We start from the raw sequence: 27,054 nt of genomic DNA, 5'->3' as shown, positions 1-27,054 counted from the left end.
CCGCTGGGTAATGCTACACACGAACGAACTGTGGTTGCACGATATACAATAAATGAACGACTATTTACTTCACATTAGATTAGGTCGAACTTGACGTTACTGCATTAAACTCTGACACTTTACTATTCTATTCGCACATGTTCTCAACGCACGATTGCCCACTTCACACGATGAACTACGTTGGCTTGTTTAGATGGACTAAGAATGAAGTAGTGCTGTGCACACCTTGCGCTGTATATATACTTAAGTGATTATCTAGTCCCAAACCTTAGTTCTTGTCTGGGATCAATACGCTGTCTCCGGGCATGTTCTGACATGCCTGAGCTTGTCTTTGAACCTGACGTTGGGGGCTTGCGAGCTGGCGCCTAGGGCGCTGTCCAATAAGGAGAGCGAATATTACTATGGTTTGAACGCAGGTAAAGGGATATTCCGTGTATATATAAATAATATACAAAGTATATCAAACAATAAAGGTAGATTCTCAGTTTTAATCTGGCCCTTCACAACACACTGTAACAATTACAAATGTGTTTTTACACATATGGCTCAATAAAGGAATCTGAATCTGAATCTCCCGATTGGAGGGGGCGTGGTGAATGTTTCCATCCTCGGTATTGGCTGTTAGACAGCCCCCCCTACTGCTGCAAAGGGGGGATGCAATCTGCCCACACAGAGTGGCCCTGCTTGTCATTCGAATATGGGGTTGAAATACGTACAGTGGTACTGTGCTGTATTTTTATCCCCGACTCGTATGTGAGTGGATGACGAGTAGGGGGTTTAGACTGAGTTTCACATCTCTGGTCATCTTTTACAGCTGTGTGTATTGAGAGTGCGGTGGAGTACCCGTTCTCCAAGCTGTTAAGTTGGATTGAAAAGGTAGTTTTCAGTTGGTTGGTCAATCATTGATGTGGGACCTTGGCCACTGGTCTGTGTCACATCTCACGTGGCGGACTTCGCCGACTCCCTCTAACGTGGGGTGCCGGCCCAATACGGTGGGGAGGTAATGGGCCTATTCTGCCTCCCTATGGCCTAACGTATTGGTAATTAGAGGTCAGTGCTCCCGGGTTCCGGGTGTTTTTCAACACTGCCGTTAGGAACCGGGCACGCCGTTTTCTATGTGTACAGATGGGAAGGAGGGTTTTTTAATGTAGGTTTCCCTCTTCCTGGTTGACAGTATTAAGGTATTGGTCAGCCTGTGGGTCCCTGTACCCCTGGGGGGCTCTGTGAGAGGGCTCGTCTGGTTAGACGCAGCCAGAGACCCCCAAGAGAGGGTGACGGGGCAGGCCTGTGGTCACAGGGGTGGGGGCCCCACCTGTGGTGGGCCAGTGGAATGCTGCTCTCGGGCGGTCAGTCCCTCTAGCGCCTCTGTGACTTACGGCCAGGACGCGCACCCCCGGTCTGTTTTACGGGGGGCAGCTGCGTTGGGGACACGGGACTCGCCTTGGCAGTCGGTCTTATCCTAGTGTCCGCCAGGTGTCAGCCATGCTCTGCTGTACTGGTCACCTGTGGGCCCCAGCATTCCAGGAGGCTCACTGGCTGCGGCCTCGGCAGGCCTTGCCAGAGCTTCTTGTGTGGGAATGGGTGGGGCAGGCTTGCCGTCAGCGCTGTCGTAAATCCGGGTGAGGACTTTTGGTCCTCGTCGGAACCTTCGGGGGGGTTCTGTCTCGCGGCTATGGCCGGGGGCCCCTCCTCTATAAAGGAGGAGTGCGGCTCTTGGAGAGGGAACCCCTTCTGCATCCCGCTGCCGGGCGGCTGGCGGGGTGCATGGTGAGGTAGACTGCGGTTTTTTGCATGATCTACTCACCTTGTGCGTTTTGGGGTAACTGCACCCCACTGCGTATGATTGGTGTCCTTCTCTCCGCTCCTCGTTAGGAGGCGCGAGGGGGCCGGACCCCACCCCATGTTTTCTGATGGTCGTGAAGGGGCCTCAGGGGGTGCATTTGTCGGGGCTACGAGCCCTGCTTCGCCCGTTGTCCCATAGAGCGAAGCAGACAGCGTAGCCAATGAAATATAACGAAGGTTATCCTATAACCCTAGTTATATGATTGCCGTAGCTGTCTGCTTTAATCGCAGCCCTGAGGACCCTTGGCTGTGTTCCGTTGAAATGCAGACTCGGAAGGGGGAAGTAGACCAACCACACCTGGCTTTAAGCCGACCGGAGGTGGGCGTGGTCGGGCAAATAGAAGGTACATGTGAAGTTTTCATTGAACGCGCACAGGCGCTGAGTATATCCCATAGAGCGAAGCAGACAGCTACGCCAATCATATAACTAGGGTTATAGGATAACCTTCGTTATGAAATATGGTTGTGTTTTGCTACCTCTGGCACCTTGACGTTTGGGGACTTTGTTCCTGCATTATATTGTGCTATGTTGTTACAGTAACACATTTGTACTGTAACACTGATTGTATTATTACTTTTCATGCAAATGCTTCCCATTTTGAAGTGGGCCAAACCAAATTGGCCTACTCTCAGAAGTGTGTGTGTGTGTGTGTGTGTGTGTGTGTGTGTGTGTGTGTGTGTGTGTGTGTGTGTGTGTGTGTGTGTGTGTGTGTGTGTGTGTGTGTGTGTGTGTGTTTGCTCATTTATACAACAGATAATGGACCCACATATAAATATAGATATAGATAGATAGATAGATAGATAGATAGATAGATAGATAGATAGATAGATAGATAGATAGATAGATAGATAGATAGATAGATAGATAGATAGATAGATAGATAGATAGATAGATAGATAGATAGATAGATAGATAGATAGATAGATAGATGGATGGATGGATGGATGGATGGATGGATGGATGGATGGATGGATGGATGGATGGATGGATGGATGGATGGATGGATGGATGGATGGATGAAGAGCAGCACAGTGGCAAGGGGTGGTGGGTGTGTCTATGTTTTATATTTATGGGTGTGTCGCCGTGTGTGACGTAGAAGGGTACGCATGCCCTCTGCTGCCTGAACGTACGGCCTGTCAGTGGGTCTAGATGGAGACGTAGGCAAGTGAATTTGGTGAGGTCATGTTTTTAAGCCGAACAACGGGCACAGACCATTCTTCATTTTCGGAATAAACTAATAGTTTGGTCCGGGAAATCGAATCGTTAATTAGACAGTGGAGGAAAGCAATTCTGCGATTTTCGGACAGAGGTAAGAAGATCGGGGATTTCGGACCCCATTCGTAGACGTGGTTATTGTTTTGCCGTGGGGGAGGGTCGTATGTCGCCTCTCGCCGATGCGTTTGTTGTCTAGATCTGTATACATTATAGCTACAATGTATCTGCAATGATTTCTGCTTACGCTATAAACAGTGTGACAAACGAGGTCATTGTGTTTGCATATCGCTAACAGCTGAAACGATTAGGCCTACGACAATATAAACGTACTTTATTTTAGAATCGGCTGTATAATAATAATATTAATAATAATATGGTTATTAGCACAACAATACCCACCTATGACTACTTATCTCCGGGGTGTTATTATTATACAGTGATGCATGGCGTCCTCTAATATGCGAACATTTACCTGCCAGGAAGGGGTCGTGTAGCCAAGGTTATGGCGTTAACAACATCGATCATGGAAATAAACGAACCGCTATCGATCCTCTCTACAATCTCTGGTTAATCAGAGCCTGCTGTGCGGTGTAGAAGGATTTCTTCTTTCTTTGCATTTTCTCCGTTCGATTCTTGCCCCCCCCCCCTGACAGATATAGCTGTGTAGGCTATAATCTCGTACTATTCACTATGAGAAAAGGCTGTATCAGCTACTGCTTCGGCATAGCCTATTATTATTATACTGGGTCATAATATGAGGGTAATAATGCATGCTAGTAGAATGAAAGCCCATGCGAAACGTCAAATGTCACGCAGCGAATTAAAATGTTATACTGTAATGTGATTGATGAAGTAGGTTGTGTGACATAAATGCTTTAGGTTGAGGATCGGAGTGGGTCTGTGGGCTAAATGTGCAATGTACTGTAATAAATCCATTAGCCGAAGCAACCTTGATTAGAAAAAAGTAAAGGCCGGAAATCACTGCACTCTCGTTGGCCTGTAGGGCAGGCATGCCCGCATACTGTATTTCTTCTGCTGAAAGAAGACAGCAGAGCAACCTGACTGATCTGGGACAAATTAGATCAGATTAGATTCAAATGTATTGTCATTATACAGCACAAGTACAGTACAACGAAAATAAGTTTGGCATCCAACCAGGGTGCAAATGTAACAGTAAAGTGCAACAGACTACAGTAATATACAATGTACAGGTGATTAAACTGGGTATGAAATATATAGTACTACTGAGTGTAGTGCTAATCAGATGTATGTACAGAGTTGTAATATTAATATGTAAGTTGTGTGAATAACATGCTGATGTGTAGCTCTATATGGGTAGAATATCATGATGATATTATAAAAACCTATAATATTATTAAAAAAGAAAGCTCTTTGATAGAACATGGAACTAATGCTGCCAGGATTCGGGTGGTATATTCCCTCTGGGGTCACCCATGCTAAAAGTATATATATAATGTTACTGTAAGGTACTCTAGATAAAAGCACAAAAAGGGTTATGTTACGTTGTGTTACGTAAGACATCCACCAACGTTCCCCTCGGGTGCTGAGTTACCACTTGGTTGCTTCTGACCACATTTCTTTTAAATACGGTTGGTTACCAGCGCCTGGAACATCGCTAGTGTTTCCTGCATCGTCTTTAAACCGCATCCACGCTGCCGTCACTTGGTTATGCGGACCCTCGGTTGCAAAATTACAACATCACTTTGAGCTTTTAGCTATTAAAAAAAAAAAAAAAAAAAAAAAAGGCTGTAAATGATTTAAAAAAAAAATTGTGCGCACATTTACATAGTCAATGGGTCCTGTTCTTCAGCCTCACAATGCTATTGGATAGTAAAATTTGTTTATAGGTCCCACATTCTGGCCTCTGAAGTTGATAATGTCAATTTAATGTGGGCCTTACAGGGTTTTAAGCTCTCGAGGTGTGATTGAGTCTAAGCTACTGTAAACAGAATGTGAGACGACGAAACAGGAGTGATGTGGAAAGGGGGGGCCGGGGGTTATCTAGGGATGCACTGATGCTGCTATTTAACTGCTGATGCTGGTTCGGAGTTGCCCACTAATAGGCTAAACTCACCACTGTCGCCAGAGTACTGGCTGATGCAGAGTTCTGATCCATGACATTTACTAAATGGTACAGATTGGTTCTGGGCCACTGGACGTGTAATCTATTCCACGAGAACCTCGGTGTTTTATCCTTCTGTGCATGGAGGTATAGAAAATCAAACACGGTCTTGTTATATGTGGCGCTGTTCCATGTGGTATTTTGGGGGAAATTGTCTAAGACTGAAACCCCCTTTAAGCCCGTTATCGTCAGCATGACGTCCAATTCCAGAATAAACACTGCTGCTTTAGCCTCGCTGTATGGCGTTCCAATATCCCAGAGGCCTTTTCTGCACTCGTTAGCCCTCCCTCCTGTTTCAGGCAGAATGCTCACACTATAGATAGTGGCATTGAAGGCACTACAGATGATCTATTACTGACGAGAGACACTTATTGTAACTCGATTATCGTTAAAGCCATCAGAGCCCGTTTCAATGTGCCATAATTGGGCCTCCTCTCTCATTAGTAAAGAGACGTCGTAGAGTCTATTTTGATGCTGCGTGGGAGATGGACGGATGGATGGATGGATATGGATGGATGGATGGATGGATGGATGGATGGATGGATGGCATGCAGGTCTTGGTGAAGTTGGCGCAACAGAAGGGAGGCTTGAGTCATTTCACTCGGGCAATTACTGCGTGTTCCACTCCATGCACACCGTTTGTCGAGAGAGAGAGAGAGAGAGAGAGACAGACAGACAGACAGACAGACAGACAGTGAGAGAGAGATGATTATATGAGCGGTATGCAGTATTCGCATAGTTAGTTCCTTGAGAGCAAAGCAAGCTCACCTTATATTTGCCGGAGGGGCAGCCTACAATAGTGAATGTCCCTAACTGACGGGGTCCGGCTTAACTAGGCTCGCCTAGTCTTTTGTTTGCCATGTCTTTAGGCGGGTTCTTGTATTAATTAGATAGGGGAGAATGTTGGGGGCAACATCAATGCGCTTATCAAAACGAGCCTCCTCTTCACGTCGCGTCCTCTCCGGGACATAAGCCCCCCCCCCCCCCCCCGACCCACCCCTTAGTGTAACCTGACCCACTTAACATGTGCCTGTGTAAACCACTGGCTTGCAGAACTGGGCCGGAGCCCTGGGCTGGGGTCCAAGCTCACGAGGGGGTCATGCAGCCGGGGAATTATCACCAGGCCCGCCTGTCCAGCGTGAGCGTCATGTTTCTTATGATGGAGTAGAGAGACGCCGTTCAGTTCGCTGCTGCTGCTGCTGCTGCTGCCGCTGCTGATGGATGACATCAAATCTTCCGTCCCGCTCTCTTTGCTGAGTCGGTGTGTGTGTGTGGCGAGGAACTGCAGCGTTCGCCCGAAGTGTGAGATTCAGCAGTGTCTTTGCTCTGTAAAAAAACGCACTTTCTCGGGAACAAGGCGTGCGTGTTTGACTTTCTAATTCTCTTGGCCGGCTCTCTGCTCAGCAGCTCGTTGCACTGCGATACCACCAGACTGGACGCAATGTTGGTCTGTAGACTTTCACATCGGGTTTAAATGTATCTGATCGTATACTAATGCATGTCTCACTGTGTGTGTGTGCGTGTGTGTGTGTGTGTGTGTGTGTGTGTGTGTGTGTGTGTGTGTGTGTGCATGGATGAGTGTGTGGGTGACATTTCAGTCAGAGTGAGGGTGTATTGTTGTATCTGTTTGTTCTGTTTTTCATCAAGACAGAACAAAATAGGGACAATTAAGTCAACCTCGTACTTTTGCAGCAGAGTGCTTCTAATGACAAAATGTTTCTCCGCATCTTGTGTTTCGGTCCACAGAGGACATTCTTTGATGCCCAGAAAGCTGTCTTCGAAGATTTGACCATGAACAAAAACAAGAGAGAGAGGGAATTCTACAGCATAGACGTCGGGGATTCCACCTTCACGGTCCTGAAGCGGTACCAGAACCTGAGGCCCATTGGCTCGGGAGCGCAGGGCATCGTCTGGTGAGAGTCATCATCACCTCATGGTCTTCATCTACACGGTGGAATGCATGGGACATAGTGTACCACGCCACACCATGGCGCCTCAAGGACTAGTCTACAGAGGCAAATGAAATAGCGTCCTGCAAGGGCTGAATGATACCGGGGGAGGGGGGGGGGACAAAACAATAAACAAGGACTTAAAGGAACACGCCAACATTTTGGTTAATTAGTCTTACCGTCTTCTCCAGAGAGAGACAAGAGGATAGATACCAGTTTCCTCTTTGTGCGTTCAGTAGAAAGCTAGCTGGCTGCACGTTAGCCTAGCTTAACACAATGAATGGAAGCGGACATGGCCGGTTAGCCTTCGGGAGAGGTCTTAGTTGGACAATGCCTATAGGCTTTGAATAAAAAAAGGATCTGAATCTGATCTGGCTTAATTTAGTCAATACCGATCAATTCAAATGTGCCACGTTTTGGCTCCGAATCCGATCTGTCTGATCCGATCGGGACATCCCGAGTCTCGACCAATTATTCTTTTCTAAACGTGGTTTTTCCTGTTTTTATTATATATACATTTATATTTCAAATATATAATATATATTTCAATGTTGACAACTTTGTTCTGCAGCTCTGCGTATGACCACAACCTGGAGAGGAATGTCGCCATCAAGAAGCTGAGCCGGCCCTTTCAGAACCAGACCCATGCCAAGAGAGCGTACAGAGAACTGGTCCTCATGAAATGTGTCAATCACAAAAATGTAAGTCATCAGAAATGTTCAATTCACTCTTCTTTTAGTGTGCCGTAAATGGTAAACCTTGCTTTAATGTCTGTGTTTCCCCATACATCCATGTATTTGTAGTAGCCCACCACACTATCTGAAAAGCCCACTACAACCGGTTCCCCCAACTTGATACAATAACGTATTAGAGCTTCATGTGTTGTATTTACACCCTGCTGCTACACATCTACACACCTATCTGTCACCGCTTGTCACCATCACAAATCTAAAGACCTGTAGGGAACTCTGTAATGCAAATAGTACAGCTAATCTATTGTTAAAATATGGAAGTGATGATTTTATGGAAGTGATGAAATGATTGTGGTTTAGGATGACATCCTAATCATAATGTCCTTGTCACAGAGTAGACTCTTTGTTTCATTCTAGTAGACTCTGATTGTATGTTTGAATGAATGAATGAATGAATGAATGAATGAATGAATGAAAACTTTATTTAACAGATTGCAGAATGGGTACAATACAGTACGGCTCAATACATACAATTGTTAAGGGGATGCAGACCTGAGAAAGACGTTTGTCTTGTTTCCATCAGGGTCCCCCATTTTAGGTACTGATACATTTGTGACATAAACGGTATTCAAATATACAGTACTGTTACCCCTAGATCCTGACAGAGTATATACATATGATGGGGAGGGGACTGTACATTAGGAGGGGGTGGGTGGGTGGGAGAGAAATATACATACTACTGCGGGGAGGGAATATATACATGCGGTGGGGAGGAGACTGTCTATTAGGAGGTGGTGGGTGTTTTGGGCATTTACGGTGGCCAGTTTCGAATTGCAGCCTCCCGTAGGTGCTCTTTAAGAGCGGTTTTGAATGTGGGCAGGGATTCACATTCCTTTACAGCTTTGGGTAGGGCGTTCCACATTGTTGTGGCATAATTGAAACGTGTTTAGTCCCTTGTTTGAGCCGAATCTGGGTTTAACATGATTTGTTGAGCTTCCTCTGGTGTAGTGGTTGTGGTATTCACTGACCTTTGGGAAGTATTTTGACATGTACATGGGCACCCCGGTCGTATAGTGTATCTTGTAGACCAGGCCCATTGCAAGTTGCTGTACTCTGTCGTCTACTCTAAGCCATCCTAGGTTGTCAAAGTGGGCAGGGGTGAGGTGGGTTCTGGGGTTCAGGTCAAGTAGTAGTCTGACCAGTTTGTTTTGTGATGTTTGTAATTTTGTTTTAAGCGCCTTTGAGGTGCTTTGGTACCATGAGGTGCACGCATAGTCATAGTACCCTTGAATGAGTGCTCCTGCCAGAGTCTTCAGGGTATTCTTGTTTACCAGAGAGGAGATCCGGTACAAGAATCTAGTTCGTTGGTTGACTTTTTTTATTACATTGGATGCCATTTTGTCACAGGAAAGATTTGCCTCTAGGATGGAACCCAGGTAGGTAATTTCGTCTTTCCTTGTGACAATATTGTCACCCACTGTAACTGAGAAGCCGTCGGTCTTGCTGAGTTTGTTATTTGAACCGAAGAGAATGGACTCTGTTTTGCCCATGTGTAATGATAGTTTGTTATCAGCGAGCCATATGCAGATTTTGCCTAGTTCCGAGCTGAGGGTTTTTTCAACCTGCAACTTGTTCTTGTCAGAGACCAGCAGGGCTGAGTCGTCCGCAAACAGGAACAAGTTGCAGTCACAGGCTGACGACATGTCATTTGCATAAATTAGGAAGAGTAGCGGTCCTAGTATGCTTCCTTGTGGAACACCACAGCTCACTGTGAGGGGGGGATAGAGTACCGTTTACCTCTACCATCTGTTCTCTCCCCTCCAGGTAGGATTGCATCCAGCTCACTGATAAGCTATCAAAACCAATTGCTTTTAGCTTGTCCATCAGAATGGAGTGATTGACAGTGTCGAAGGCCTTTTGTAGGTCCAGCATGACCATGCCGCAGTATTTGCCCGCGTCCACCTCTTGTTTGATGTGGTCGTTCAAATAGAGGAGGCATGTGTCAGTGGAGTGGGACGTTCTGAAGCCAGATTGGAATTCGTAGATTAGATTTTTTTCCGCCAGGTACTTTTCGACCTGTTCGTAGACTATTTTCTCCATGACTTTCGAGATGGAGGTAAGAATAGAAACAGGGCGGTAGTTGCCTGGGTCTAATTTGCTGCCCTTTTTGTGCAGAGGGGTCACTCTCGCAATTTTGAAGTCCTTGGGGACGTGCCCCTGTTTTATAGAGAGGTTTATTATGTGTGTGATGACTGGGGTGATGGCGGCTGCTGCGTCTCTGAGGAATTTGGAGGGGATGTTGTCATGGCCAGTGGCCTTGTTAGGTTGGAGGGCGCTCAATTTTTTGAGTACCTCATCGGTTGTTACCATTTCAAGTTTGAAGTCGTCTTTGTGGACCCCTAGGTTTTTGTAGTATGCTACTATGTGTTCTACCCCATAATGCCCTGAGTGGGAGGGTAGTTTGTTTACCAGTGTTGTGGCTATGTTTGTGAAGAAGATGTTTAAGTAATTGGCTACATCCAGCTTGTCTGTGATGAGCGTGTTGTCCGTCTTTATGTTTATGTTTGAGAATCTGGTTTTAAGTTTTTTACTGCAGCCTAGTTGATTATTGAGTAATTTCCAAAGTTCGCGGGGTTTGTTTTTGTTTTCCTCAGTTTTGTCGTTGATGAAATTTCTTTTTGCGGTTCTGATCATGGTGTTTACGTCATTTCTTAGTCTTGGACTGTATGTTTCATTCTAGTAGACTCTGACTCTATGTTTCATTCTAGTATACTAAATGTTTTTTACGGGAAATTCACTGTATTATTTTACAGATTACTTTTGTTTTTCTACTTTAAGTGTAAATGCCATAAACATACAGTAAATGACCTTTTATCAAAATATTAACCATTAAATAAAGGTTGTAATCTGTAAATGTATTTGATTTTACTGTAATTTGACAGTAAGTATTTGGCAACCATTGATGCCAGACATTTACCGTTTTCTTGCAGCTTTTTTTCTTACAGTGTAGACTCTGACAATATGTTTCATTCTAGACTCTGACTCTGTTTCATTCTAGACTTGATTCTGTTTCATTCTAGTAGACTTGACTATGTTTCATTCTAGTAGACTTGACTCTATGTTTCATTCTAGTAGACTTTAGTTGACTCTATGTTTCATTCTAGTAGACTTAACTCTATGTTTCATTCTAGTAGACTCTGACAGTATGTTTTCATTATAGACTCTGACAGTATGTTCCCTCTGACAGTATGTTCCGGACTCTGAAAGTATGTTCCATGACTGACTGTATGTTTTCTTCTATGTCCACAGATCATCGGCCTATTAAATGTATTTACTCCACAAAAATCATTAGAAGATTTCCAAGATGTGTAAGTAACAGTTTGCATGTGTTTGTGATCGATAATGAATGTTTAAATACATTTCTCCCTGCCTTTGTGTACTGTATGTGTGTGCTTGTGTGTCAAGTGTATGTGTAAATTGTGCAGTGTCTGTTTGCGTTTGAGAGAGTATATTCAAATGAAGAGGAATATGTATGTTTAAATTAATTACCTCCTGTCTTTAGGCGTGTGCATTTGTTAATATGTGTGCTTGTAGGGCGGTCAGGTGGCGTAACGGAGATTGCGTTCGTCACCAAACCCCGGAGCGGCTAGATTCGCCTGTTCGAATCCAGCTCACAGCTCCGGGGTTGTCACCAGCTTGGCTGGCCGTTCACACTAATACAATTGGCAGTATTAGAGGGTGGGAGAAGCTGGCGGGGTGGGTCCGGGTCGTTGTAAACAGCAACTCCTACAGTTCGGTCGGGGCGCCTGCTAAGCGCGGATAGGACTTGAGTGGGATAGTGTGATCCTTCCACACGCTACGCCCTCTCAATGAGAATCCGCGCTGCCAGGTGAAAAGAAGCGGTTGATTGGCTGGACGTGTGTCGGAGGAAGCACGTGATAGCCTCCACTCTCCCAGATGATCTGACTGTGGGGGGTAAGTGCGCAGCGACCAGGAAGGGGATTGGGAATTGGCATAACGACTAACATTGGGATGGGAGAAAATCGGAGGAAAATGGAGGGGGAAAAAGATCAATAAAAAAAAAGAATATGTGTGCTTGTATGTGTAAACTGCCCATTGTGTCATCGTTTCAGAGATGAAGTATGAATGACCAAAAAATAAAAAATAAATTGAAATGCATTGGGTCTCATTCCCCAACATTTTCCAAAGAGTTCTCTTGGAAGACTTATCTTGGAACCGACTGAGACAGAATCAATGACAAGTTCACTCTGAGTCCCCAACGTGCTGGTAATATGTCTTAAGTGGCTCAAACGGTCGCACCTGTGACATCTGCTTGGGGAATGACACCATGTCTTAAACGCGAAAGCGCGTCCCCGTTCAGGTAATTTGCATACAAAACAATGCCTCCAGAGCTCCTTATAAGGAAACTAATGACGCAGCCGCGTGAAAATGGATGCGGAAGTGCCTTGCGAGTCTAGATTAATGTATTGGCATCATATATAGTACAGCTAGTGGTACACCTGCCGCAGCGCGCTCGCGCACACACGCACGCGCGCGCAGTACTGTATATGAATGAATGAATGAAAACTTTATTTAACAGATTGCAGAATGGGTACAATACAGTACGGCTCAATACACACAATTGTTAAGGGGATGCAGACCAGAGAAAGACGTTTGTCTTGTTTACATAATATATATATATTATATATAATATAGCCTACGGTGTAATGAATGAACGCAGTATAGGCTCACTATTCCATTAATGACTTGTTTCATTAGGATCTAGTAGACACCACACACATGCTCTGCCCCACGCACAGCACAGGCACAGTCCGCATACATACAGACTGTACCTACACTGCACGTAGGGCAGAGCACACATATACAGCATCCACCAAATCCCAATGAAACAAATAACCAGAATATATCAAGCCTATACCGTTCACTCATCAGACACGTAGGCCATACTGGCGCACACAAGACTTGTTATGGAATATTAATGCAGTCTATTTCCACCGATTAGCTTTAGTTCTTATTTATTTATTTATCCACTGTCATTTCAGTGTTGGTGTATAGGCTATATAGTGTATTTCAATATAAGTTTAATTGATTAATGATATATTCGAAGGAATGCAGGTTTGGTTAATCCAGCTGCCCTGTGATCAGATGAATCCATATTATTTATTTTTCCGACATCAAATGCGTAATTTCTTATCGTACAAATATTGTCATATTTATTTTAATTATGATTAACACTTTAACTGCCGAAGGTTAAATTCATGATATACCATCCCTTGCCAGCTCTATTTGTCTATGGAGAAGTTCCCCTTCTTTGCAGGGCTATAACTTTTTAAATTCTATTGCTAGATTGCCATTATTAGGGCCCATTCAATGTCCTATATGTATTGTTCAGGGTGTATGAACGTTAAACCTTTTCATTCACATATTCATACTAAAATATGGTCTAAAGTATAAGTATGTTTTTATCTTTTTCTGCAGCTTTCTCCAGAACGTGATTTATAGCTCCAAATGCATTATATTGATGATGAAATACAGTTTGATAGCGATCTGTGCCAGATAATAAATTTCAACTGGAGGTACTTCTAGAAGTTACTACACGTCATCTGATGTTGACCGGATGGGCGAGGGGGGGCGTTTATAATTCCGTGGGCAACATTATACCATTCATCTAATGTGGGTCATATGTTCATCATAGCAGTTAGTAAAGAAGACGTTAGAGAATAACGCTGAATCTACCGTGGCTTCCTCGCGCCGCTGGACGATGAGCGTGGAACTGAAATATTCCTATTATGGGATGTAGAAATATCCGATCCATTTCCAGGTTGTATAATAGTATATACGTCCAAATAACGTTGTTTATTGAGTTAGGGCGAGCGATTGATTATCCAGTGTTTCAAGATGGAGTCGCGGGAGCTATAGAGAGTGGCCGGACCACATTTGGATGAGTACTACCGGTTCAAAGGGTGACTTCCTGTTGGGCGATCTGCCGATCGGCCACCAGATGGCGCTCTTGAACCGCTAGAGGGTTGAGAGGAGACCAGCACTGTGTCTCAGGGCTGCGGAGGAAAAATATGATTTCGATCACAGATTTTTGAAATATTGATATTAAAGACGAGTTACGGCATCCTCGGCAACTTGAGCATGGCTAGGAAAGACGCCTAAACACGTTTTCGGCAGTTAAAGTGTTAAGTAATTAATTCCAAGGAGGCCTGTAGCGTTGACATGAAGGAATCACTATGAGAACACAGTCTGTCAAGTTAATACAATTTTCAATTAGTCAATTAATCATAAGTGTGCTCCTCAGCACTCTTAAATCTGCTCTCAGCCACGCTCAAATCTGATCTCAGGAAAATTTGCTACCAGCCCTATTATGTCTTAAATGGGCAGAAATCTGCCTAAGAGGACATTTTTGGTCGTAAATCCGTTTGGGAATGAGACCCAATGACGTGTGCTTGTGTCTCAAATGTATGTGTAAACTGTGTTTCTGTTTTAGAAAATATGAGTGTGTTAATACAAATTACACTGACTGTGGGCGGGATCCACTAAGAATGGATTGCGCGGTGGGAATTGCACCCTTATCTGCGCGGGGTTTGCGCGTGGTATCTGCTCCGTCTTTGCGAGCTATCCACTAAGGACATTGCGCGGATGAGATACCAGCGCAGACACGCCCATTATGTGTGGAGTTTGCTCCTGATCTGCTCCAGTGCATTAGGCTCGCGGAGCAGTCTGCACTCCTGACAGCGCTGTTGGCAGATATCAGGAAGGGGGAAAATAAGCCAGAAATAAGGCATAGACACAAAATACAAATTAAGCAAGCTCTATACACTACGAAGTAAACGAAATACAGTACGAAATGAACGGAATACTAATGGTGAAAAATATGTTATGCATAACGTATTTTTCACCATTAGTATTCCGTTCATTTCGTATTGTATTTCGTTTACTTCGTAATGTTAGGAGCTTGCTTAATTTGTATTTTCATGACGCATTGCGTCCTGTGTTTTTGTCACTATCTTTCGTCATTGCATATGTTTGTAATGTCCTATTCCAATTACATTTGTCACTTATAATTGTACTATATTCTATTGTGCTATATTTAATTTAGTTTATATCCCATTTAATTGTATTCAATCTCTTTATTAAGTTGTAAAGCCCTGGCCTATATTTGATTTCATAATTATATTATATTCTATTGTGCTTAACTTAGTTCATATTTCATTTTATATTACACCACCTCTTTATTGTGATTATAACCTAACCCTGCAGCACCCAAAGGAGTGAAGGAGAGGAGTTATTTTTCATTTAATATTTAATAATAATAATAATAATAATAATAATAATAATAATAATAATAATAATAATAATAATAATAATAATAATAATAATAATAATAATAATAACTTCGTTTTATATAGCGCCTTTCATAAAACTTAAGGTCGCTTATAGAAAAGAAAAAAAATAACAAACAGACACAACTTTCAAAGTGGGAAATTAGGGCTTAGCCTTATTTATAATAGCATTCACTGCCAGATAAATCACGGCACTTTGCGAAGGCTATCTTCGCCTGGGGCTGCATATTTCTCAAACAAATCATATACCGTTTATAAGATCTATTTTCTGGTGTTCCAACGAAACCTCAATCAACAAAATCCGTCCATAGATTCTGGCTGTACAGGACGGAATGTAAGGGAGCGTCCTTATTGCATAATACTACTGTACTATACTGTAACCTTTCCCGTGACAACACACCCCTCTTGAAAATTTAGGCACTGTGCCAGTGAAGATATTTTATAATTGATGAATATTTTGAGTGAACAAGTTGTATTTAATGTTTAGTTAGGATAATAGAACCTGCATTATCATATACTCCAGAATAAACATTTCATTGGCCTGCTTCCAGCGTCTAATCCTCATGGACCCGACGACACGTTATAAATGAAAGGTTTATTCTGGAGCATAAGTGTGCAGTGGTACAATTGGAACGTGAGTGCAGTCAATAATGATAATAATAATAAACGTATTTATATAGCACCTTTCATACACGGATTGCAGTTCAAAGTGCTTTATATAATGAATACATAATAAAACAAGTAGCAAATAAAAGTTGCATCATGATGCAAAATCAATCAATAACGCCAACAACATTGGGAAAGACGACAACGTTAAATAACAATATTTAAATAATAAATACGATTGCATGGGATCTCTGGGTGGCTGGCTCAATATCATCCTTGATTTCATCCAGAGTGATATTCTCCTTCGAAATATTCTTTCACGGCCACGCCTGGCATTACGATGCCTGCGGCCGTGATTACCTGTGAGTCTGTGACGCTGGCAGTGACGCTGGCATGATGCCTCTTTATAGTGCTTAGGGATTTGCGCTTATTTACCACCATGTTTGTGAAGACGGTAGGTGCACACTGCATAGCATTAACTGGTCGGTGGAATTGGTGCCGGCCTTTGTGGATACGGAGCATTTCTCGACGAGGCTCATTTGCATAGAAAGGGGACATGTTCCGCCCTATTACCTCATTTAAATACGCGCCAATTGCACCGAACACAATGCTGACAGAACGCAGTTCCCACCTCATTTCACCCGTTGCGTGTCCTCTGTGGATAGCAAACTGAGTTTCAGAGCGATATGCACCGGCTTTGCGCAAACCCTTTGTGGATCCCGCCCTGTGTGTTTGTGTGCGTGTGTGTGTGCATGTGTATGTGTGTGTGTGTGTCTGTGTGTGAGCACTTACACTTTAATAGTGAGATTCATAATGTCATCAGCAACACGATATTTGCTAACCTTTATATTAACCAGGCATTCATAATGCTTGTCTATGAATACATTATGGTTGTGAGATAACGGTGTCATAACATATTCATGACACATAATTGAGTGAATAATGTGCCGCTGAGGAGGACGGGCACAATGTGACCTTCTTACAGAACGTTTTAGAGAAACATTGTTTTACATGGAGATACAGCAATGCATTCGGTTTCAGCGGTAGCATTGGTTGAACATTCAAAAATACGGGCCAGTTTTTTAAATGTACCCTATTCAATAGCTATAGGCTACAGTGCATTAGCTCCGTCTTCTCCAGAGAGAGACAAGAAGATAGATACCAGTTTCCTCTCTGTGCGTTCAGTAGAAAGCTATCTGGCTGCATGTTAGCCTAGCTTAGCACAATGAATGGAAGCGGACAGTGCTGGGTAGCCTTCGGGGAGGCTACCCGTCACTGTCCGCTTCCATTCATTGAAAAGACGATAAGCTAATTTCCCAAAATGTTGGCGTGTTCCTTTAAGATATACCTATGTTTGCTCTGTCACGCCTCAAGTTGAAACATCGTCAACCCAAGTGAACGGCGCGTGACACAGAGTGAAGCTGCCTCTGTTCACCTCCCTTCACATCTTTCTATTGACTTTGCAGGCATTCATGCTGCCTCTAAATGTAGTTTCGGCTTGTATTTGAACCGTACTGTTGTGTATTTCAACTGTAATTAGAATGATGAGGTGCCGTTAATGACCAGAGAAAGAGGTCTATGCTTGTCTATATGCCCCCAGACTACACTGCTGACTTGTGGATCTGTTGCGAATGTGTTATGGCCATGTTATTTCACAAGCACAATGCATTCATAGATGAGAAATGTCAAACATGTCATGTATGCCCTAATATAAAGCCTCGCTCCATATCGATATAACTTACAGACACAGACTTGTGTGTGAACAATGATGTGTCTCTAAACTCATAGGTACAAGGGGTGAGAAGCACCATGGACTTCACCATTCTATTCCGATTATCAGGGCTATGATTTGATTATCAAACGATTCTTTATTCGTGTCAATTTCTGTCTCGATACCATTCCATAATAAACCCTCTGTTGTTGTTGTAGAGACAATGAATTTTACTTACTTACTTTTATCTTAGGTTAAGCTTTGTTATACTTTGTTAATCCCCGTGGGGAAAGTATTCTCTGTGTTTGACTTGCATCCTAACCAATCAGGAGCGGGGGATCAGTTCCAGCTGTAATGCCAGTGCCTTGCTCAATAACACACTCAGAACCTACAAACCGGACAGAGAGAATTGATTACTGAATGTTGCACATCGATGCAGAACCAGAAAATAAATCACGGTTATTATAAGGATGGGTTCTTCCTCCCGCCACTAACAGGTACTTGGTGATGGAGCTGATGGACGCCAACCTCTGCCAGGTGATTCAGATGGAACTGGACCATGAGAGGCTGTCCTACCTGCTCTACCAGATGCTGTGTGGCATCAAGCACCTCCATGCCGCTGGCATCATCCACAGGGTAGGCATCAACTGACTGGTATGATTCCCCAGTTGGGTGTTCACAACAAGAGACCAGTTGGTACGGCAACAAGACATCCACGAGAAGCAAACAGCTGTGACGAATCTTGACAAACTATTCGAGACATCGAGACTTAATAATACTTGCCTGGCCAATTCGGTAATCCTACTTCTTGAAATAGTGACTATCTAGACCAGATCTAGACCAACCAGCGGCATGTTGTGCTAAATGAGGATGTGGGTACACTGTTGAGGTATAGTACACGGTGATGGGTATATTTAGGCACAATTAGGCTGATCAGTGGTCTGTTTACCCGGGGGAAAAGGTGGGTATACTTTACTGACTTGGACTCACGTCCTGAACTGAGGCCAGATCGGTGTCCCACTGTTAAACCTGCCTTGGCACTTGACATGCGAGTGTAAGGACAGTCCGTTCAATGGCCTGGCACCTCCCCTCAGATGGCACCTGCATACGAAACGCTGAATCACAGATCCAATAAAATGATGAACCATGAATTTCACAATTCATAACACCGTCTCGTCTATTCTTAGACCACCCGGTGCTGACTGTAAAAGGCCTTGTGAAATGATGCGTGGGCACCGACACAGTATAAACAAGAATCGGCCTAATTCTAATCAGTCATTTTGGTATAATAATGACGTCCAATTATTTATCGCATTAGAAGTAATTTAGATTCGATTAAAATGTATCGTCATTATACAGCACAATGGGATAAGTACAGTACAATTAAAATAATTTTGGCATCCAACCAGAGTGCAAATGTAACAGTCAAGTGCAAAAGCAATATACAATGTACAGGTGATTAAACTGGGTACAAAATATACAAATTAGTACTACTGAGTGTAGTGCTAATCATGACATTTACAATACAATTATAAATGCGTTAACGTAAAGCATTCATTCTGAACGTTACATCGCTGATTCTTGAAATATGTGAGCTTAGTGAAACAACATGGCAAACGTACAAAACGTTGCATCATGTAACACCTCCAGTCTCTCTTTCTTCTATTTCTCTTCTGTTCTCCCAGCTGTTAACAGACTGTTATGCTACCTGCGAAGCTTGCGACCTGTACCCATCATGCTGTTCAGCGGTGTAACAGTTAATAGGGTCCCCTCTCAATACACTACATAGTGTAGATTCCGGTAAAAACAAACAAGGGAAATGTTTTAAAATTTAACGATAAAATGATATTCGCATAAAGTATTCAATAATTTTTTATAATTGAATGACTATTCGAATATTCCAAAATCTATTCCCATCCCTAGTAGAAATGAAAGCTTGCAGTCTCATCACCAAATCAGGATTGGTTCTGTTTGGCTTTTTGTTTCTTGCTATGAAGAGAAAGCCTCCTTGTACTTGTGGACTTTAACTCTTTGACTGCCACGCTGTTTTTCCATCTGTACTCCCTGGCGCCAGCGTTTGTTGACCATTTTCACAATGTTTGCTAGGCCTGTCGCGATAAGCAATAAATCAATTTATCGCCCGATAATTAAAATTAATGCAATGATTTTGACAGGCGTGATTAATTGCTATTTGCGTGTTTGTTTTAATGAGGCGGAACCAGTACCTCTTGTCAGTCACTCTCCGTGTGGGGAGGCGGGCCGCTGGCGTTACTAGAGTACAGCACGGGAGCTCCTGTGAGCACCATGCGTATGTTGGGCAGTAGCAACGCTACATAGCTTAACTACATTTCTCAACAGCGTTGCTCCTTTTGAACCAAGTAGCGTTCTTTGTAGTGTAGCTATTTTTAGACCCAAGTAGTTACTCGCTACTGCCCGGAGAAACTGGACTGCTAAATAAAGATGAAAGATCTAGCGTTGATGCTATTCAATGCTATCAACATTAGCTAAATAGCTAACCAACTAAATACAATGTATAACATAGCTACAACACACAATAACGTTAATTAATTACATGCATCATTGTTTACAATGAACGGGTGGGGCTAGTCAAAGGACTGGACACAGGGACAAGTTAAACATGAATTAATTTATTATAACGGGTAGTTCTATTCTATTATATACGGCTTTGATGCTTCCTCCTCATCGTTGATTGCCTGTAGTAGCTGCATCTAACGTTAGTAGCTAACGTTAAAACTAACCTAAAGTTAGTTGTTCACCAACAATCTCAACATTTGTTTTATCATTAGCTCAAAAACACAGAACCGGACGAGACAAGTTGTCCGCTCATAGGTTCTGCTAGGATAATAACAACAATACTTCCGCTCCGGTCGGTGGGTTTCAAAATAAAAGAGCAAAGTCTAAAACACCGGAAAAGACGTTTATTTTGTGCAGCGTTCTCCTCCACGAGTACTCGAGTACATCATGTGATCAATCGATCTGGATTATTTTTGCCCATCCCTAGTTTATCCTGTGCTGAAAAGTCTCCATTCCAATAGAGATAGTATATATTTTGGTGTTTATTAGATTATTGTTTCACTGCCTTTTATTTATTACGTTTCCACAGTTTTTTCCTCATACTTTGTTAACCTTTTGTACATGGTACCGCAAGGTACATTAATAATACAAGTACACGGGCGCCCCAGTGGCGAAGCACATAGCGCGCTCAGCCGCGACATGGCCGACCTGGGTTCGATTCCCAAACCCGTCGTTATTTGCCGAATGTCTTCCCCCCACTCTGTCTCCCATTCCTCCTCTGTCTCTCTCTACTGGACTGCCCAGTAGCAATAAAGCAATAAAACGCCAAAAAAAAATATATATATATATATATATATATATAATAATAAATACAAGTACATGTTAAAAGGATGACACAAAAAGCCAGACAGAGGGCTTGTTTCCAGTTTCAGTTTGTTTTATAATAAACAATCAAACTGAGCATTTTTTGCCTGCCTACAGTATTTGTTTGGTGGAAACTTGATCATGAAGTTGATAAAAAAAAAAGTAGTGCCGATGTAGCTAGCTATTTTTGCCATGTTGCTTGTAGTGTAGCTTGCAACATTTCTCTGGCGATAGCTATTGCTGTAGTTGAGCTATATTTAAATCGAGAGTAACTGGTAGTGTAGCTTACTACATTTTACAAGTAGCTTGCCCATCACATAATCCGCGAGCCACAGTAAACAAACGCGAGCCACAGTTAGGGTAACCAGGTGTCCCACTTTTGGTTGTACTGCACAGCCATTTGACCTAATGTCCCGCGTCCTGCATATTGAGAGGATGTCCCTCTTTTCGAAGCAAAAAAGAAAAACATGGGTCTAAAATCCCCTTCCTACAGTAAACCTAGCAACCCACCTCTTGTCCACACACATTGCTCTGCTCGTTTTATGCTCTCACAGAGATAAAACTGGGAACGAGGTTACTCTGCTTGTGACGCTACCTCATATCGCAGATCTGATTGGTTAGGTAGTAATTTAGGATATTTAAAATGTCTTCCAATGTTAAATAAAGGTTTATTGCACTTTGAAACGGTTTCCTTGGATTATTATGCTATTATCATTATATTAGTAAAAAAAATAAAAAGGTTAATTGAAAACCTTTGGGAAATACATTTCTCAAAAAAAAGAAATTCTCTCAAAACTGCAATAATATCACTTATCGCAATAATTTCTGGGACAATTAATCGCCCAGCAAAATGTGTTATCGTGACAGGCCTAATGTTTGCAGACCCATCGTATATTCTATATTATAGCTATGGAGGCAATAGTATGGCTCAACAGGGAAAAAACTGTTAGTTCTACATACCTTCGTTCCTGCGCTATCCCATGCTAAAAACCGTCCAGTTTAAAAATAATCCAGTTCCATTTCCTGGAATGCGAGATATGACGAGAGTGTTTTGTGCGCATATGCGCATTTCATGTGGGTTGCTCGCCTGCCACCTATATTATTTCCAGGTCAAAGGTAACATGACCATAGTAGAATGATTCTCAAACCATGGGTCCCTTCACGGAATCGTTTTCTGGCATCATTACAAAGGCATGTTTTATGATTAGGTAAAATAGACGTTACCTTTGTCAGCAGGTCCACCAAAACCCTGTCCACTATTGCTCCAAAGTGTCTTGGGTCAGAACAATAAATAACGTTAGTAAGCCCTGGCAGCGCCCAACAGATAACGTTATCGTTACATCCAAACAGCCTGTTTGAAAATACTAGAATCCAACATAGTCTGCTGAAAACGCACCTTATGCTATGGATGGATCGTCACCGTTTGTCCTATTCATAATAATCTCCAATAGTTTGCTTGTCTAGGTGATCGCCATTGCCGAACGTTAGTTGGCCCTAGTCTGGAGTGCTCTCAACTCTAGTGTCGGCAACTACAGCGGAGCGGTGAACAGATGTTACATGCTCGGCCGGTTTGACTAGTATTTTTATGATTTACCAGAAGTGCTGAGTCCAATGTAGTCTGGTGAAAACGCACCTTATCATTATCAAGTGTGATCGTTTTGTCCTCTTCATAATAATCTCCAATAGTTTGCTCGCCATAGACAGTCTGTAGGCTAGTGGTAGCCAGCAGTGAGTGAGCAACCCCCTTCCCCACAGTAAACTAGCCCAGTTCAAAAGGTAGGCGATACTGCCACCTATCGGGATTCGATTGTCATTTAAATTCCAATTCACACAGAGCTCACACAAGAAGGTCCGGCGGACTGTTTAGAATAATAATAATACGGTGCGGCCGGGTAGCACAGCGGACTAAGCGTCTGTCTACCACCACAGAGACAGTGGGATCGAATCCAGCTGTGGTGCTTCCGGGTTGGCCGACCGTCCATACTAACACAATTGGCAGTGTTAGCGGGTGGGAAACCCGGCGAGGGTGGGTCCTGGTCGTTGTAAACAGCGACTCCTACAGTTCGGTCAGGGCGCCTGCACAGCAAGGGAAGGATCTAAGAGAGGTAGTGTGACCTTCCACACGTTACACTCTCCCAGTGAGAGTCCGCGCTGCCAGGTGAAAAGAAGCGGTGGGCTGGGTACACATGTGTCGGAGGAAGCATGTGATAGTCTCCGCCCTCCCAGACCGACGGTAGGGGGTAGAGTGCGCAACGACCAGGAAGGGGATTGGGAATTGGCATAACGACTAACATTGGGATGGGAGAAAAACGAAAAAAGAAGGGGAAAAAAAGATAATAATAATAAAATAAAATAAAAAGAATAATAATATAAAAAAATTATTTTTATTTTAAACAAGTATTTACGTTTTTGGCGGCTTTGAAAAACGAGAATAAAATTTGTTGGCGTTCAATGACTTAAGAGATCAACGTCAGCAAAACACAGTCACACTTTCATCTTGTCAAATTTTTCTTGAGAGTGAGACAGCAGGTAAGGCTCAGTACAACACATACATGGCACATCCAGGTGCACAGAGCTAACCGGCTAAACACCATATATACAGTATGTTTAGTTTGGAATCTAAAAAATTATTGGTTTGGCAGGGTAAGAAATGTACCTTCCATTAGGGCACAGTCGGCATATTAGCGGCACGGTGGTGTAGTGGTTAACACTGTCGCCTCACAGCAAGAAGGTCCAGGGTTCGATTCCCGCTTGGGGACCAGGTTTCCATGATGCCAGGTACCCAGGTGGGGTATCTCCCAGGCCTTTCTGTGTGGAGTTTGCATGTTCTCCCCGTGCTCGCAAGGGATTCCCCCTGATAAGATAAACCCAATGGAAAAACATGCACAACAACAGATCGCTAACGCTGTGGCGTCCTTGACGAAGACGGACAGGAGCACATGGATTGGTCCCCGGGGCGCGGCTCACATTGACGCCCTATCTGCTCCCGGCTGCCCATGGGGGGAAGGATGACGGGATGGGTTAAGCGCAGAGACTCTATCGTAGTGGTGCCCAACCAGTCGATCGCGATCGACAGGTAGATTGCGGGCTGATTTCAAGTAGATCTTGATTAATAAAATTTGATTATAAAAAAAAAGATTTTTTTCTTTTTTCTTTGCTAAATCAACTCTTCCTCTCCTTGTTAACTACAACAAGCAATGCTGTTTGTTATTTAAGATGAGGTCGGACTCGGCACAGGATTTGTGTTCATTATGCTGCTTTTATAAAGCCTCAAATGACGGCTTACAATATACAATTTTGGCTGGTAGCTCTCGGGCTAGGTGGTAAATAAAAAAGTAGATCTTGGTTCAAAAAAGGTTGGGCACCCCTGCTCTATCGCATCGGCGACTGAGAAAAAGACAATGCATGTGTGTGTGTGTGTGTATCCTGTGTGTGTGTGTGCCGCTCCAATTGCATGTCCAGTTCGTTGCATGCCGATTAAAGACCCCCTAAAGAGGTCCTGCATTATTATTATTATTATTATACAGTCGCATACATACTGCTCTAACCCCACCGCGCAGTGTATCGGATAGAGTTTTGTCAGTGTTGATAATAACATTATGTTCACGGTGCAGACAGCACTGGAATAACGACTATAAATAGTCTGGGAAATGTCGGCTACTTGGAAAACCCACCGGAATATCTGGATGATTGAAATACACGCTGAATTTGGCAGGACAGCTTCTAATGCCTTACAACGGTATACAGGACTGAGGAGTGTCTGTTAGTTACCCCGTCGACGTGTTGTTGATTTTTCCCAATCTGTGATCCAAATGTAAACACATACATGTGATAATACTCATGATTCGTATCATCAAAGAAAACTTTGGATTGGGGCTTTAATTTGTTCTGGCTCTCTGGTCATTAAAGAGACACAGCAGGGGCTGTCATTAGCAGGGTATCCTCCGGTGGATCCGCGCACATCAAAGCTGTAAATACGCCATCACACAGTCTTCTCGCGCGTACTTCATTAATCCCTGTAATTGGCGGGCTCCGACCTTTCCCCACCTCCCTTTATTGACCTAAAATAGTTTTGCAGAGCAGGTGTCCTTTCTTTCCAGCAATGCCCTGCCTCTCAGCTCAGGGCTCAGGAGATAAAGCGGTTGTCTGGTAATCGGAAGGTTCCTGGTAAGATTCCGGCTCCTCCAATGCAGTGTGTCGAAGTGTCCTTGAGCAAGACACTTAACCCCATAACTGGTTGGCAGATTGCTTGGTTGCCTCCGCCGTCGGTGTGTGAATGTGTGAGTGAATGGGTGAATGTGAGGTATAAGTTGTAAAGCGCTTTGGATAAAAGCTGCTATATAAATGCAGACCATTTACCATCATTCAGACTGTCACAAGCGCGCTTGTCAAACCTTTAGGCCACCGCAGCCTGGAAGTGGTATTGATGGATGTGAAATATTCCATTTCTTTGTATCACATATCTTTATTGATTTTGAAGATGAGTAATACCTTTCAAAATGAATCGGTTATATAATTCCAGTCTCCCTCTCACCCATCAGCTCTGAGCCATTGATGTTTATCAAGCAATATTGATCATTTACAAAATGATAATAATAATTAAAATACATTACTTATTTTTTTTTATCCACTTTTTCTCCCATTTTCTATATTTCCTCCCATCCCAATTTCGTATCATCCAATTCAACCCTCCCCTGTCACGAACGCTGTTTCTTGCCTCCCACAAGCCGGCTGCAATGTGGACTAAGTCATACATAGCACAAGTCCCCTCCGGTACTTGAGGTAACAGCAGTCGCATCTTTTCACCTGCGCAGCTCGATCTCTCAGTGGTGAGGAGTAACGCGTGGGAGGCTCTCCAGATTTCGTGGCGAGCGCCTTGCCCACTAAAATACATTACTTATATACATATATATCCACATGCATTAATGGTAAATGGACTGAATTTATATAGCAGCTTTTATCCAAAGCGCTTTACAACTCATGCCTCACATTCACCCATTCACTCACATTGACGGCGGAGGCGACCATGCAAGGTGCCGACCTGCTCATCAGGAGCAATTAGGGGTTAAGTGTCTTGCTCAAGGACACCTCGACACGCTGCCAGGAGGAGTGGGAATCGAACCAGAAACCTTCCGATTACCTTCTGACAACCGGTCTACCTCCTGAGCCACTGTCGCAGGCATGCTTACATACATGCTCACATACATGCCTGTATATCAACTGGAAAAAAGTTGAAAAATCTAAAAAGAAATCTACAGTCACAGTTGGTGAACATTTAAGAAGTTAGGTGATCAGGTTTCCATTCCAAGAATGTAAGAAATGAATCCCATAGTTTGTGGAAGATATAACTTTTTTGTTTGATTGTGCCTTTCAATCGCTAAACAAGAAGGAGCATTTATTAATCCATTCAAAAGATGGACAACAAACACTTTTTATTTCAATGTCCGGCAAGAAAATATTCAATTGAATGATCCTGCAGTGGGTGCGGAGCAGCGTTAGGTGCAACGAATCCAGATTTGTTGTTATTGTGATTGATTGAAAACTTTATTAACAGATTGCAGAATGGGTACAATACAGTCACACTATGAATTGAAAATGGGGGACCCTGATGTAAACAAGACGAAAGTCTTTCTCTGGTCTGCATCCCCTTAACAATTGTTTGTATTGAGCCGTACTGTATTGTACCCATTCTGCAATCTGTTAAATAAAGTTTTCATTCATTCATTCATTCATTCATTCATTCATTCATTCATTCATTCATTCATTCATTCATTCATTCATTCATTCATTCATTCATTCATTCATTCATTCATTCATTCTGTAGTTCATTCTGTAGTTCAGACTGCAGGCGAATGTGGGCCGAATCACATGGAATCTGATCTTTAAAATTCAGATTTGGGCCACTTTCATAATGTGGTGCTAAATAAGATTCAGGTCTGATTTGTTTTAATTAGCTGGCCTCCACTGCACATAAACGTATAAATTAAACCATAAACTGTGACTTCAGTGTCCTCCATGTTTACATCCATCATTGTTATTGTTCATTTGCACGTGCGGGTCAGTTCAGGAGCGTCGCCAGTTCACACTGGAATCTGATATTGGCCACGTTTAAAAGAAAAAAGAATG

At 43.1% G+C, this 27,054-nt stretch overlaps 1 protein-coding gene across 3 annotated transcripts in view; it reads left to right on the top strand.

The window, feature by feature from the left end:
- The first annotated feature begins 3,065 nt into the window (after window positions 1–3,065).
- The window catches only part of mapk8a (mitogen-activated protein kinase 8a), a 58,613-nt gene continuing 34,624 nt past the window's right edge, over window positions 3,066–27,054 (top strand). For 2 of the 3 annotated variants that reach the window (XM_084322110.1, XM_084322111.1), the window contains exons 1-5: window positions 3,066–3,152; window positions 6,948–7,114; window positions 7,722–7,851; window positions 11,152–11,210; window positions 18,027–18,165. In XM_084322110.1, coding sequence (XP_084178236.1) covers window positions 6,993–7,114; window positions 7,722–7,851; window positions 11,152–11,210; window positions 18,027–18,165 — 450 coding nt within the window. In that variant the 5' untranslated portion in view covers window positions 3,066–3,152; window positions 6,948–6,992. Of the gene's footprint in view, window positions 3,153–6,947; window positions 7,115–7,721; window positions 7,852–11,151; window positions 11,211–18,026; window positions 18,166–27,054 lie in introns of those variants that run through there. The other variant, XM_084322109.1, reaches the window with a different exon arrangement.

The sequence above is a fragment of the Notolepis coatsorum genome (assembly GCF_963971535.1).
Source record: "Notolepis coatsorum genome assembly, chromosome: 9".
NCBI classification, from domain to species: Eukaryota; Metazoa; Chordata; class Actinopteri; order Aulopiformes; family Paralepididae; genus Notolepis; species Notolepis coatsorum.
Note: the sequence above shows the minus strand (reverse complement) of the source record. Positions and strands in the feature narration are given on the sequence as shown.